This window comes from Parasteatoda tepidariorum, chromosome 2, assembly GCF_982258835.1.
Source record: "Parasteatoda tepidariorum strain Cologne lab strain chromosome 2, Ptep-v5.0, whole genome shotgun sequence".
Lineage (NCBI taxonomy): Eukaryota > Metazoa > Arthropoda > Arachnida > Araneae > Theridiidae > Parasteatoda > Parasteatoda tepidariorum.
The window spans coordinates 71,186,408-71,200,497 of NC_141756.1; the positions used below are offsets into that span (position 1 = coordinate 71,186,408).

The 14,090-nt window shown below is 27.1% G+C and overlaps 1 protein-coding gene across 4 annotated transcripts in view; it reads left to right on the plus strand.

The window, feature by feature from the left end:
* Nucleotides 1–14,090, plus strand: part of LOC107455374 (monocarboxylate transporter 9) — a 38,916-nt gene that overhangs the window by 16,954 nt on the left and 7,872 nt on the right. For 3 of the 4 annotated variants that reach the window (XM_087157505.1, XM_043045370.3, XM_087157507.1), the window contains exon 2: nt 5,777–6,178. In XM_087157505.1, the coding sequence (XP_087013631.1) occupies nt 5,992–6,178 (187 nt within the window). In that variant the 5' untranslated portion in view covers nt 5,777–5,991. Of the gene's footprint in view, nt 1–5,776; nt 6,179–6,366; nt 6,385–14,090 lie in introns of those variants that run through there. The other variant, XM_087157506.1, reaches the window with a different exon arrangement.

A 14,090-nucleotide genomic window follows, 5' to 3' on the forward strand; every position in this document is an offset into this window, starting at 1 on the left:
GCAAATCTACAACAACTTTTAGTTTATTGTTTTTTGGCGAATACATGATATCAAATTGAATAAAACAACTGAATAATGTTTTTTTTTTTTTTTTAAAAAACTTATAAAATGCGAAAATGGTTATTGGAAAAGTAATAAGTAATTCTTGAAGTTGGCTATTTTATTTTCAATTTTAAAATTCTATGAGACAAAGTGATACAATTATTTGTTAATATGTATCCTTTTAGTAATTTTTTTTTATTAGAAAAAAATGTAATTTGGAAAATTTTTGAGAAAATAACCCTAAATATTCATTTTAAAATTTGCTTTATTTTTTTAATGGCATTTTACTTGAATGATTTCATAATAACAACCAAATTATTAAATAAGTAATCGATTATGTTTTAAAACGAACTTATTACAGGTTACAAAAACCATTACTTGCCAAAAATAAAGTAGTAGCTCACGGAACCTTCTAACATTTCCACGGAACCCTAAAGTTCCGCTGAACGTCTTTTGGGAACCGCTGTGCGGGAGGTTCCTTCAACATTCAGATTGCGTTGGATTATAGTTTTGGTAATCAATTAGGTAATATTATAACACCTAAGTTAAGAAAAAACTTTGAACAAATTATTTACTTCTTTTAAAAAATTTTTAATGTTTGAAAAATAAAATTAAAAAGATGTTTTCATAACAGAACAAAACTATGGTTATCAATTAAGTAATTTTCATGAGAAAAAGAAAAGTTTAAAAATCATTATCTTTTTTCTTAGTCCAGAATTTTTAATGAATACATTAAAAATTGAGGGGGCATCGCAATTTTAAACATGGAATTAATGAAGGTATATAGTAGAACAAACTTTTAGTACTTTTGCGCTAAATCATTTAAGTAGCATAATCTATTAACTCTTGAGCTCCAAAATGACATTTTTTTTTTACAATTATTTCTCCAAACAGTTTGGCCTAAGATTAATTAATGAGTTCAATACGTTTCCATCCTTTTTAAACGCTAAATTAGCCTGATCTTTACGATACAACATTACCAAATGAATTTTTATCGACTTTTGAAAATTTTATGAAAGACACACACAAAAAAAGTTTTTAATTTTAAAATTTTCATGTGAATGCAGTTTTTATAAGATGGCTTTCTGACTACTCCCCATAAAGGCCTTGCCTAAATACACCTCTACCCTCAGGCATTCTCATAATCTTTTAACTTTAGAATTGATTTGTGACTCATTTTCATGTCTTTACCTTTGGAGGCCTCTTTCCTCAAATCCGTACTCTGTGTGGACGGAAAATGAATAAAGTAAAATATGCATTTAAAAATTGATATTTTATTTTCACAAATACATTGATAATTGCTTATTTAATCCAGTTCGGAGTATCTTTTTAAACATGTAAAGAAATTGATATTTTATTTTCACAAATAAGTTGAGAATTATTCTTTACTCCACTAGGAGGTATTTTTCGAAACATGTAAAAAATTGGTATTTTATTTTCACAAATAAATTGACAAGTATTTATTTACTCTACTCGGGAGTATCTTTCGAAACATGAGAAAAATTGATAGTATATTTTTACAAATTGATAAATTTAATTTACTCCACAGGGAGTATCTTTCGAAACATGAAAAGAAATTGACATTTTATTTTCACAAATTGAGAACTATTCATTTACTCCACTAGGAGGTATCTTTGGAAACATGCAAAAAATTTGTATTTTATTTTCACAAATAAATTGATAATTGTTGATTTACTCCAGTTGGGAGCATCTTTTTAAACATGTAAAGACATTTATATTTTATTTTTACAAATAAATTGAGAATTATTCTTTACACCAGGAGGTATCTTTCGAAACATGTGAGAAAAATTGATTGTTTATTTTTACAAATTGATAAATTTAGTTTACTCCACAGGGGAGTATCTTTCGAAACATGGAAAGAAATTGACATTTTATTTTTACAAATTGAGAATTATTCATTTACTCCACTAGGAGGTATATTTCGAAACATGTAAAAAATTGTTATTTTATTTTCACAAATAAATTGACAAGTATTTATTTACTCTACTCGGGAGTATCTTTCGAAACATGAGAAAAATTGATCGCTTATTTTTACAAATTGATAAATTTAATTTACTCCACAGGGGAGTGTCTTTCGAAACATGGAAAGAAATTGAATTTTATTTTTACAAATTGAGAATTATTCATTTACTCCACTAGGAGGTATCTTTCGAAACATGTAAAAAATTGGTATTTTATTTTCACAAATAAATTGACAAGAATTTATTTACTCTACTCGGGAGTATCTTTCGAAACATGAGAAAAATTGATCGTTTATTTTTACAAATTGATAAATTTAATTTACTCCTCATCTTTCGAAACATGAAAAGAAATTGACATTTTATTTTTACAAATTGAGACTTATTCATTTACTCCACTAGGAGGTATCTTTCGAAACATGTAAAAAATTGGTATTTTATTTTCACAAATAAATTGATAAATTTAATTTACTCTACTGGGGTGTATCTTTCGAAACATGAGAAAAATTGATCGTTTATTTTTACAAATTGATAAACTTAATTTACTCCACAGGGGAGAGTCTTTCGAAACATGGAAAGAAATTGACATTTTATTTTTACAAATTGAGAATTATTCATTTACTTCACTAGGAGGTATCTTTCGAAACATGTAAAAAATTGGTATTTTATTTTCACAAATAAATTGATAAATTTAATTTACTCTACTGGGGTGCATCTTTCGAAACATGAGAAAAATTGATAGTTTATTTTTACAAATTGATAAATTTAATTTACTCCACTGGGGAGTATCTTTCGAAACATGTGAAAAAATTGACATTTAATTTCCACGCATAAATTGATGATTGTTCATTGATAATATATATATTTTTTATTGATAATTGAAAGATACACGGGAGCATCTTTCGAAACATATAAAACAAAATTATAAGTAGTCGTACAATGAGAATCTGAAAAATATTGCACGCCGTATTTAATAATTTCGATCACTATAGAAATTTTTTTCTTTTTAAGAATTTTAGCCTACAAATTTATACAAAAGCAATTTTTAATCAGCATTTTTAAAAAGGTAGTCTAGTTTTATACTGTTACGCAGTAGAAAAATCAACGTAAGCGACAGAAAATTCTAAATACAGATATTTAAATATTTGGCTTATTTGAATAATAAGCTACACCCTTGCGAATAAAACTAAAAAAAAAAAAAAAAAAGCTTTCTGAAATAATATTTTAGCATTACTAACAAAAAAAGAAGGGGGGGGGAGAGAATATGGATGTGAAATCGCCTTATTCGAAGTACTTAAGTTGTTTTTTGCAATTTCACTGCAATATAAATTTTTGTCGGTTTTTCGATTTTTTAAAAAAAATCTTTCTTTTAATGTAATTTACGTTATAAGAATTTTTCAACTTCATTCAAACTGGTCTTTGTTAGTTCTAACAAAAAATGAAAGTAAATCTTAAAAAACCTTAACAGAGGCAAATGTACAAAATATTACTTTCTGATATTAGTGCTGTTAGTGTAAATGTTACACCTAAACGATTGTCTTTTTTAAAAGATAAATTTAAGAAAATCTTTAGAGGAAACAGTTGAACTGTTAAGTTTATCGTTGTACAACTGCCGCAAAAGCAGTAAATTTTTCTTAGCACAATAGAGTAAACCATACTTTGTTAATTAATCTTAGTTCCTTTTTAAAAAATAGGCCAGTTATTGTAGTTTGTGATGAGAATAGACTGATGCGAAGACTTAAATAATATTTAAGTCATTGTACAGTATATACTATAAAAAGTTTATAATTATTAAACAAAAACTACACAGAAAAATATTGCTATTTAATGCAAACATTAATGTATTAAAGTTTAATTCTATATTTTGATGTGTCTAAAAAGTTTTTGAAATCATCCGGATATCCTTATCTTAGGAACGGCATTTATATCCGGCACTTGGAAAAACTATGAATTTTTTTTTTTATCGAGGAAATACTATACTTTCTTCTGGCAATCCTTTTGGATGGATCATTATCCCTGGTGCAAATATTATAAAAATTTGTACTTGGACGAAAATTTGCATCAGAAAACTCCATGAAAATATCTGGAAAAAAAAAGGTAGCTAGTTTTTACGGTTTATTATTAAATACGACAATAAGTTTTTAATTTTTCAAACACTTATAACTTGGCATTTTTTTTATTACTGAAATATGCAAGTGTCTCGATTTTATTTTTATTTTTAGCGACTAGTGTCAAAAAATTGCCAAGGTAATACATCAATTTTTTATAATGGAAATTTGTCACTTTGATGTATTTACGGAAATTTATTTTCTGTTTGAAAAATGAAAAGAAATTAAAACTTTTTTATATCTACATCCTACTAACCGTATAATATCTCATTAATTAAGTAATGTATAATTTCGGGGATGGTTTTGCCCTCAAAACTACGTCACTGAGTGAGTAGGAGCCTTTAATGTATCTTGAACTAAGTACAGAATAAATTAAAGTATAAAAGCTGACGTATCACGTAAGATTTGCGTGAAATGATCACGCATTGCCTGTGGCTGGAGGCCTCTAGTCTCAATGAGCAAAAAAAAAAAAAAAAAAAAAAACGTATGAATGAAGAATTAATTATATTTCTTATAAACATTATTAAAATATACTAAATGTTTTGTACAAACGTTTATGCCGGTCTTTTTTGCAGTACCGCTAATTTATAAAGTCAATAGAATTCAATTGGATTTTTTTAACAAAATGAAATTACACGCTACTGAGTATTTTAAATAACTAAAAGCAAGAAGGATTGGTAAAAAAAACTTTGAGAGTGAATTTTAGTTATAAACTGAAGGATTTGTAAAGTTGTATATTATTTTGCTTTATTATACAATCTAATTACTATAATAAAGTACGCGTGTCAAATTGATTGCCTCTAAAACTTGTAGGCTTAAAGATTTGTGATTGTTTGATTTAATTTATTGAATTTTAAGAGCACGACTTTTTTTTTTAATATTATATTTCTCAGGAATTATTTTATCGATTTCGCGTTTTTTATTTTTGCCATTGCAACATTACATTCTTTTAAATGAAGTAAAAAATTATCTACCTTATAATGAATTTTTTTTACTAATATTAAATGAAATAATAGAAAATAATAGATATTTACTAAAAGTTATTTTTTGCATTTTTGGATAAATGAATTTTAGAATTGTGTGCAAAAATATTTCAATTCGCTTGCAAAGTTCTCGAGATATAGCGAAATACGCAAAAAGGTAAAATTAACGAAGGGGTTCAAACTTTTGGCATTCTCCTGACCTAATTAGGATCACACTTCCCAGATTGCTGTTACCCCTATGACGGCCAATAATCCGAATCCGACGAAAAAAAGGTACGTTTATTCAGAGAAAGTATATTTTTGCGTCTGGTTTCACATTTCAAAATATCATCTGAACTAATTAGTATATTTGAGGTCAACCCTTTGAAACTATTAAGATTGAGTGTCTCATAACATGAAGATCAATCATTAGATCAAAAGTTATTCAGTGTGGTGCTTTTTTTTGGATGACTACAACTTTTTTTTAAAACCCGTAGAAATGAAATTAATTCAGTTATGACTTAAATTTAAAAATTAATTATACTTTTTTCAAACCTCCGACTCAAAATTTTGTGAGGAACTACTGTTTTTGTTATTAAATTTAAATTTCTTTTTTGCAAAATTCAAAGTTATAATATCATTTCAATTTGAATTATTGAAGGTAAATATTGTGTTCTATTTACAGGAATGATTGATACTCCCTTGCTGCTAATTCAACAGCATAACAGTGAAAAGAACATCCAGAGCAAGAAAAAAGAAACTGGGTGAAAATAGTTTCAGAATCATTCTCGCCAAAAACCTCCCAACCTTGGCATCGAAATATCATTTCTTCACAAATGGGATGAATTAAAATACTTTCCTGCAATTTTAGACGTTTTACCATTTACCCATCTATTGAATATGGAAGGTCCAGATACTGGTTACAGTTGGGTCGTTGTTGTTTGCTGTGCTTTTATACATTTTGCAATTTTCGGTATCTTCAGATCAGCTGGTGTAATATATGTGGCCATTCTCCAGAACTATGACGTAACTCGTGAGGAAGCTTCTTGGCCATTCGCCTTGGCTGCTGCCGTCTTTCAAATTACAAGTAAGACAATCAGTCTGAATTCAACTGTGGAAATCGAGTTTTGGTTACAAGTTCAAGGTTGAGTTGATACTGTAATTGCAACGAATTGCTTGATGATTCTCAATCCAATCTTGTTTTTCGTTAATTCCGATTAGCGTAACCTTGAACTTGATACTAATTCTTTGTTTTCACGAAAATTCCTTTCGTTTCATGAATAAATTTTCCAGGTATTGTCCTTAATGATGATTCTTTATCATTTTTCTTTTTTTTTTCCGTAATGAGGATAATACGTTTTCAGAAAAACTCATTTGCTATTCGTATTTTTCATTTTATTTCTTCGCATTCCAAAAAAAAAAAAAAAGTATTTGAACGATGATAAAATGCAGTGGGAAATGAGAGTTAAGTTTGAATTTTAAAAAAGACTTAAAATCTATTTTATTCTAAAAATTATTTTTAGAACTGTTTAATAAGATATATCATTTCTGTATAATTCTCCATTTTTTTCTACAATTAACTTAAAATCTAAAATAACAGTTATAAAAATAATCTTACAAAGATTATTTTTATTAACAGTTATAAAATAATCTTACAAAGATTATTTTTATAACTGTTTAATAAGATATATCATTTTTGTATAATTCTCCATTTTATTCTATAATTAACTTAAAATCTTTCTTATTACAAAGATTATTTTTATAACTGTTTAATAAGATATAGGGCTCGAAAAAACTCAAAAATTTTACCCGTCCCCGAGGACGGCTTGTCCAACAATGTACCCGTCCTCCTTTGAAACTAACCCGTAGCTTCTAAGTAAATAAAAATATAATTTTCTCGTATTTATTACAAACATTTATATAAATTGCGCAATGAATTAGTAGTTACTTGGATTATAAATACTAGGATTACATTATACAATAATAAAAGAAATACTATGTTACTAATAGTAACCTAGTATTTCTTTTATGAAACAATTTATTTCTTTTATGAAATAATTTAAATGACAAAGGTCAAGTTATCTGGAATGTCAATTTATCCCAGGGTACTGCGTTTTTTTAAATGAATCAAATATGACGTTTACCAGTTCCACTTGCAAGATAACAAAAATTGAAAATGTATCACGAACATTAACGGGAAAATAGCCGTCCGCGCGGACGTCGAATTCGAGAAATTTGTTGTCCGCAGGGAATTTTTGACCGCCGAGGACGGGCGGTTTTTCGAGCCCTGATAAGATATTTTTATTTTTTGTATAATTCTCCATTTTATTCTATAATTATCTTAAAATTTTTTTATTACAAAGATTATTTTTATAACTGTTTAATAAGATATATCATTTTTGTATAATACTCCATTTTATTCTATAATTAACTTAAAATCATTTTTATTACAAAGATTATTTTTATAACTGATTAATAAGATTTATCATTTTTGTATAATTCTCCATTTTATTCTATAATTAACTTAAAATCTTTTTTATTACAAAGATTATTTTTATAACTGTTTAATAAGATATATCATTTTTGTATAATTCTCCATTTTATTCTATAATTAACTTAAAATCTTTTTTATTACCAAGATTATTTTTATAACTGTTTAATAAGATATATCATTTTTGTATAATTCTCCATTTTATTTTATAATTATCTTAAAATTTTTTTATTACAAAGATTATTTTTATAACTGTTTAATAAGATATATCATTTTTGTATAATTCTCCATTTTATTCTATAATTAACTTAAAATCTTTTTTATTACAAAGATTATTTTTATAACTGTTTAATAAGATATATCATTTTTGTATAATTCTCCATTTTATTCTATAATTAACTAAAAATCTTTTTTATTACCAAGATTATTTTTATAACTGTTTAATAAGATATATCATTTTTGTATAATTCTCCATTTTATTCTATAATTATCTTAAAATTTTTTTATTGCAAAGATTATTTTTATAATTGTTTAATAAGATATATCATTTTTGTATAATTCTCCATTTTATTCTATAATTAACTTAAAATCTTTTTTATTACAAAGATTATTTTTATAACTGTTTAGTAAGATATATCATTTTTGTATAATTCTCATTTTATTCTATAATTAACTGAATCATGAAAATAAATAAATAAATTTTCAGTTGTTAATTTTATTACAACATTATTATGTATGTGTAAAAACTGTACAAACAGTGAATGTTAAATATCAGGTTTAAATTAGTCCCAAATTATATTTATTTTTTAGTGCATCAATAGTAAATAATTAATAGTATATACGCGTTAAATTTCATTCATTCATGTAGATAAAATTTCATTCCTTCATATACATTAAGTTTTATTCATATATATGTTAAGTTTCCATGTAAAATAAATAATTATCTACGATCATTTTAATCTTAAACGATATCAGTTGTAGAGCCAGTAAAATATTTCGTAAATATTTTTCTGTTGACTTTGGACCCAATTAGTCAGCAAGCCACACTCCTTACCTATGATTGCATATAATTTTTTTTGCGGAAGAGATATTTAATTATTAATTATTTCAGGGATAATAATTATTTAAGCTATATTTTATCTGATGCAGCGAATTCAATGTTCGGATTTACATAATTGCTCATTTTCTTTATTTGCAAAAATAACTCTTCCTTTTTTTCCCCTTGGTACTCATGTAATATTTGAATGAACATTATTCATAAGATTTTGTAAATTCATCGCATATATTTCTTCCGAAAAATATTAAAAAAATGTATTTTATGATTATTATTTAATGTGATTTCGAAATTAAGATAGCAATCATTTCAAAAATTACTTCCTTAAATGTAAATATTTTTTCCGAATTAAGAACATCCTCGAACTCTTAATAACACAGATTTAAAATACTGCTTTGCCATCTGTACCAACGGAGTATAAATTAACGCATTACAATCGCATTCCTGATAAATTTATTCAGAGTAATTTTTTTGTATACATTTCTTTATAACATGTATCCAGCTGTAATTACAAATGCCATTTGCACAGGCGCCATGGAACGTAGAAAATGCACTCATGCAACGTGCTAGATCTCATATGAATGCGATACGACGCATTTTAAGTAAAATTCAGCAAACGCTCATGTTGTTGTTGAAAAACTAGGACTAATAGTTCTTCAAATAGACGTCAAAAAAAATTTCTATTAAAACGATGGAAGAATACACTTATCCTATGGGTATTATTTATTTCAAGGAGGAAAAGTAAATAATAAGTAACTAAAAAAAAAAAAAAATCCAAAAAGCTCACGACTTAAGTACCTTGGGAATGAAGCCAACATATACTAACTTTCCAGCGAACATGCTCCAATTTATATTTGTAAACAACAGGCAACACTATTTCTCTTCAATTTATTTTTTCAGCAATGAAGCCAAGATTGGTTGAAAAAAGTTGAAAATATTAGGCGTAAGATAATTCTGCATTCATTTCCAAACATGAAAAGCATATCTATGATTTATTTTAAAGTAATTAGTAAAGTTTGATAAGTTTTGTTTTTAAGATTGAGTAGCAAGCGTTGCTATTTCGGGAACTCTTCGACACACATTAACACTATATTGCTTATGAAACCGAATTTTCAAATAAACATGAATACTTATACCTGTAGCCCATTTACAAATTTTTTAAGTGACTAACTTCGGCCTCGACGCAGAGTTGTAAAGTGTCACAAAATTTTCTGCTAACAGGCCACAGTTAATCTATAATAAATTGTAAGCGTATTCATTGCGCAAGTATTGTTTTTTTTTTTTTTTTTTTTTTAAGGTTGTCAAAGTTTCATGCGGTTTAGCTCAAATCCTTGTCTCAAAGATGAACTTAATGAAGAAAAATCCATTGGATTCAAGTTTGATGTGGTAGCGTTTTGATTTTATTTTTGTTCCGTAAGAAAGTCACTAAAATGTGCTTTTAGCTAATGTGTGAGTGATCAGTTGAGTCTGGTTTTTGCTTCCAAGAGCTTTTACGTTCGAAAAAACATAACAATCATCAGAATAAATTTGAGATAAAAATATTTGGTTTAAATTTTGTCCAATTTGTTTTTCGCCGAATTTCACATTTAGCACCCATGTCAAATTAGTAAATTGTTGCGCATGGCTTGCATTAACTCATTTAGCAATAGATGAGAAAGAAATTCTTCTTTCAGTATTAGAGGGGGAAAAAATGATCTATACGTACATATTTCGTGGGTTGGCTAAGTTGGATTTTAACGGATAGAATTTTTCTCATTACAATAATTTACTTCATCAATGTATGGAAAAAAGAAAGAAAAATACATTAAAAGAAAAGGAAAATAAGTAAGGAGATTTTAATTAATCCAAGACTGGTTGGCTTGTATAATTCGTTGGTCTCCCTGGGACGACATAATATAGCCAAACTAATGAACTAATAATGAATTGCTGCTAGGCGTACTCAGAAATATTTTTGAGATTTTCAATTCTGAGTAACGTAAATGATTATTTGTTTCGCTCAAAGAAGCTCTATACTGTGATAGTAAAAATCTAATATAACAACTGAATCTCGTATCATCCATTTGTTTTAAATTACTTCTATTATAATCGCAGATGTTTACCTCCATAGTCTTCTTATAAAATGACTCAGACAAGAAATTTTTTAAATTCTCTATTCCGAGGATAACTAATATTCCATGTACTAAAAAATGAGTACATAACAGGGAATGTCTTACTAATCAAATTTATTATTTATAGATTTTTCTTTTAAGAGATGGGACTCTCAAGGTATGTTAAGGTTATGCAAAAATGAAGGTAGCGTTTTTAGCTAACGCTAAATTTTGCGAGGCAAAAAGCCATAAGTTCCCGACATTTTTAGGCTCAATGTAAGAAACAGTATGTTACACAAACTAAGCAAGCCAAACGTTTTTCAACTCCCCTATAATTGTTTTTTTTTTTTTAAAAAAAAAGTTTAAACAATTTCTTTTTGAAAAAACTATTTTACATTCTTTATTTTCGATTACACTTTAAATTATAGCGTTAATTTATTGAAAATTCCTTCTAATCAATTCTATAGCTTTATAACTGAACTTTTATTTGTTTTCCTTATTAATGTATAGCTTTTACGTAAATGAGAATTATTCGCGACAAAGCTCTTAGTAAAGCTTGAAGTAACTTTTAAACAAATCATTTTAAAATTTCCAAACTATTGTAACATACTAATTATGATATTAAGTTAATGAAGAATTTAAAAAAAAATTAAAATAATTTGTTAAAAATTTAACAAAAAAATAATAGTTTGAATTTAAAAAAGCGAAAAAAAAAATCACCTTAAACTTCCAAGTATAAAAACTTTTTTTCTGTAGAACTTTGCTCAGCTTTATTTTGATTATAAAATTTGTTAGTAAAAGTTTTCTCACTAAAGTTTTTAATTTATAATTGTTTTATTAAATGTAATTAATGCTAACTTTATTATGCAACGGGCTTTTACACAGCCTCTAGAAAATCCTAAAGCAACCCTACAGATCTACAACGCTCACTATGTGTGTGTGGGGGGGGATATCGTTCACGTTGGGGACCTAAGCATCAGGCGAAATATTTTGAGGAATCTGTTAAAATATTCTCTTTTTGTAGGGCCCCTAAGAAAATGATAACTTAAAATCCCGTTTAATTTTGTCTAATTTTATTAAAATGGCAGGACAAAAACCAGTTTAGGGTAACCTTTTCGTCTACTTGCGGCAGACACTGGTTATAGCCGTTAATTATATCCATCTAAGACTGTTGAAACGGATAAAAAAGTTTCCGAATTTTGAAAATAAATTTAGAAAATAATAAAATTTATGATTATTAAAAAAAAAAATTCTTTCTGATATTACTCGTGCACCCTCCCCCCTGGGGCCCAGGACAGTCACCTCGCTTGTCTTACTCTTCCGACGCAATGGTTTTGCTCAATTGCTCAGTAAAGGAAAAACGTCTTCCGCTAAATTCTGTAGTCTGTACTCAAGAGAGTTAATTTCAGTTAAACTTCAGCTAAAAATGATGAATTCTTATTCGTTTGAGCTTTAAACCTATCACAAGATACCACAGCGAGTATAATTTATCTATTAAACTATAATTACAACCCAAGAATTTGAAATCACATTGCTCTGAATTCCTTTAAAAGAAAAACAAAATCAAAACTCTTGCAAATGATTCTTTAAATGACAGCAACATCTCAAACCTCCAAATTGTTACTAATTCCCACCTGTGGAGTGACGCCCCTGTTAATTGCCTTCATTTGGAACTTCCTTTCAAAAAGCACCTGCTTCGAGTTAATAAGAAATACAAGAATGTTCTAAGAATTCGAGGAAAAATAACGTTGACCTCTTTGTATATTGGAATGCTTCCATTTATTCCCCAACTTCTTATCTGGTTTTAGAACAATATTTCTTCTAAAATATAGAAATGGCATTTCATTGATTGTGCTATGGTTATGGATATTTTTTCTGTAACTATTCATAATCTATTTAGGCTTTATGTACAAATTATACTCATTTTGAACATTCGATAGGTTAATGATACTGAATTATCATCATAAAATGCCTATTTCTGTATTATGCAATATCTTACCATGAAAACGTATTCGATTGATTGATGGAGAGTTGACATAGTTTGAAAAGTTTATTCTTCTAAAAGTTGTGATTGAATTAAAAAAGACACAATATATTAAGAATTAGGGGAATTAGAACAGGCTCCCAGCCTATAAAATAGGTGAATAATGAATATATAATTCTGCATGTAAGAAGTAACTAGTCTTTAAATCAAATCCAACAAATTATTAAAGTTTTGACGTTTTTATGTCACGCTTTACTTTCTTTTTCAAAAGTTTCATATTGGATTACGGGAAATAATGATAGTAGACTTGATAAATGGCCAAAAGGTCTGTTATAATTAAGAAAGCTATATTTTTAATTTTAATGCTATATATATATCCTCAAGCAAGTTAACTAAGAAGTTTATTTAAAGGTTATTCAAATATTACTAAAAAAAAACTTTTTAGTTGTAATATTTTGTTTTTCAAATTCATAAACATCAAACTACTGCGTCCCACTTTTTCATCACTCTAAAATACATGATTTTTATTATTACCGAGCAGTTTGAAGAAATAAACGCAATTTTAAATTAAAACGTAGAGTATTTAAGAACATATTTTAATGAGGATTGCTCTAAAATAACCTCTCGCAATAGAATTATTATACTTTCTTTTTAACATGGCAGTCCTTTCTGCTATTCGGGTTCCGTAGCCGAAAAAAATTGGGAACCACTGTTCTAAAGAGTTTTCTGCTAGTTTCTGCAACGCAAACTGTACGATTTTTTTTAATGCTACGCGCAAACATATTTTGAAAGCAGTATAAATTTCTTTAAAAAAAATAAATTGTTGATAATTTTTTAAATATAAATAATTTTTTGATATACATCTCATTTTCTAGTTTATTTTAATAAACTCTTAGTAAAACTAAACTAGAAAATAACCTTAAAAAGCGCAATCATTTATTGTTCTTGTAAACACAGAAATTTCTTGCTCACGAAGATGTCGTGGATAAAATAAAAATAGTTAACAAGGTAACGTCATAATAAGCCACATTTTCACATTGAGTAAATTCTCTGAATTATGCAATTTTTTTTAGTTCAACCAGTTCCCAGGCCCTAATTAAAATTCGGACGCAGTACAAGAAAAATGCTTTAGATTCAGCATAGAATTTTATTATCAATATCTCATTTAAAGAGTTAGATGTTTTTTTAAAGATCTCTTTTTCTATGAAATTAGTTTTTTCTATTTTATCCCGACCGCCAAAATTGCATACAACATACTTACAAAATGAAAATAGCTTCCTGTTTTTCTACTTTAAATTTTTAATCTACTAAAAAAGCAGTGATATAAAAAGTGCCTCGATAAAAGTAGCATTAGTAAATTTGCGTATCAACTAATTGGATATT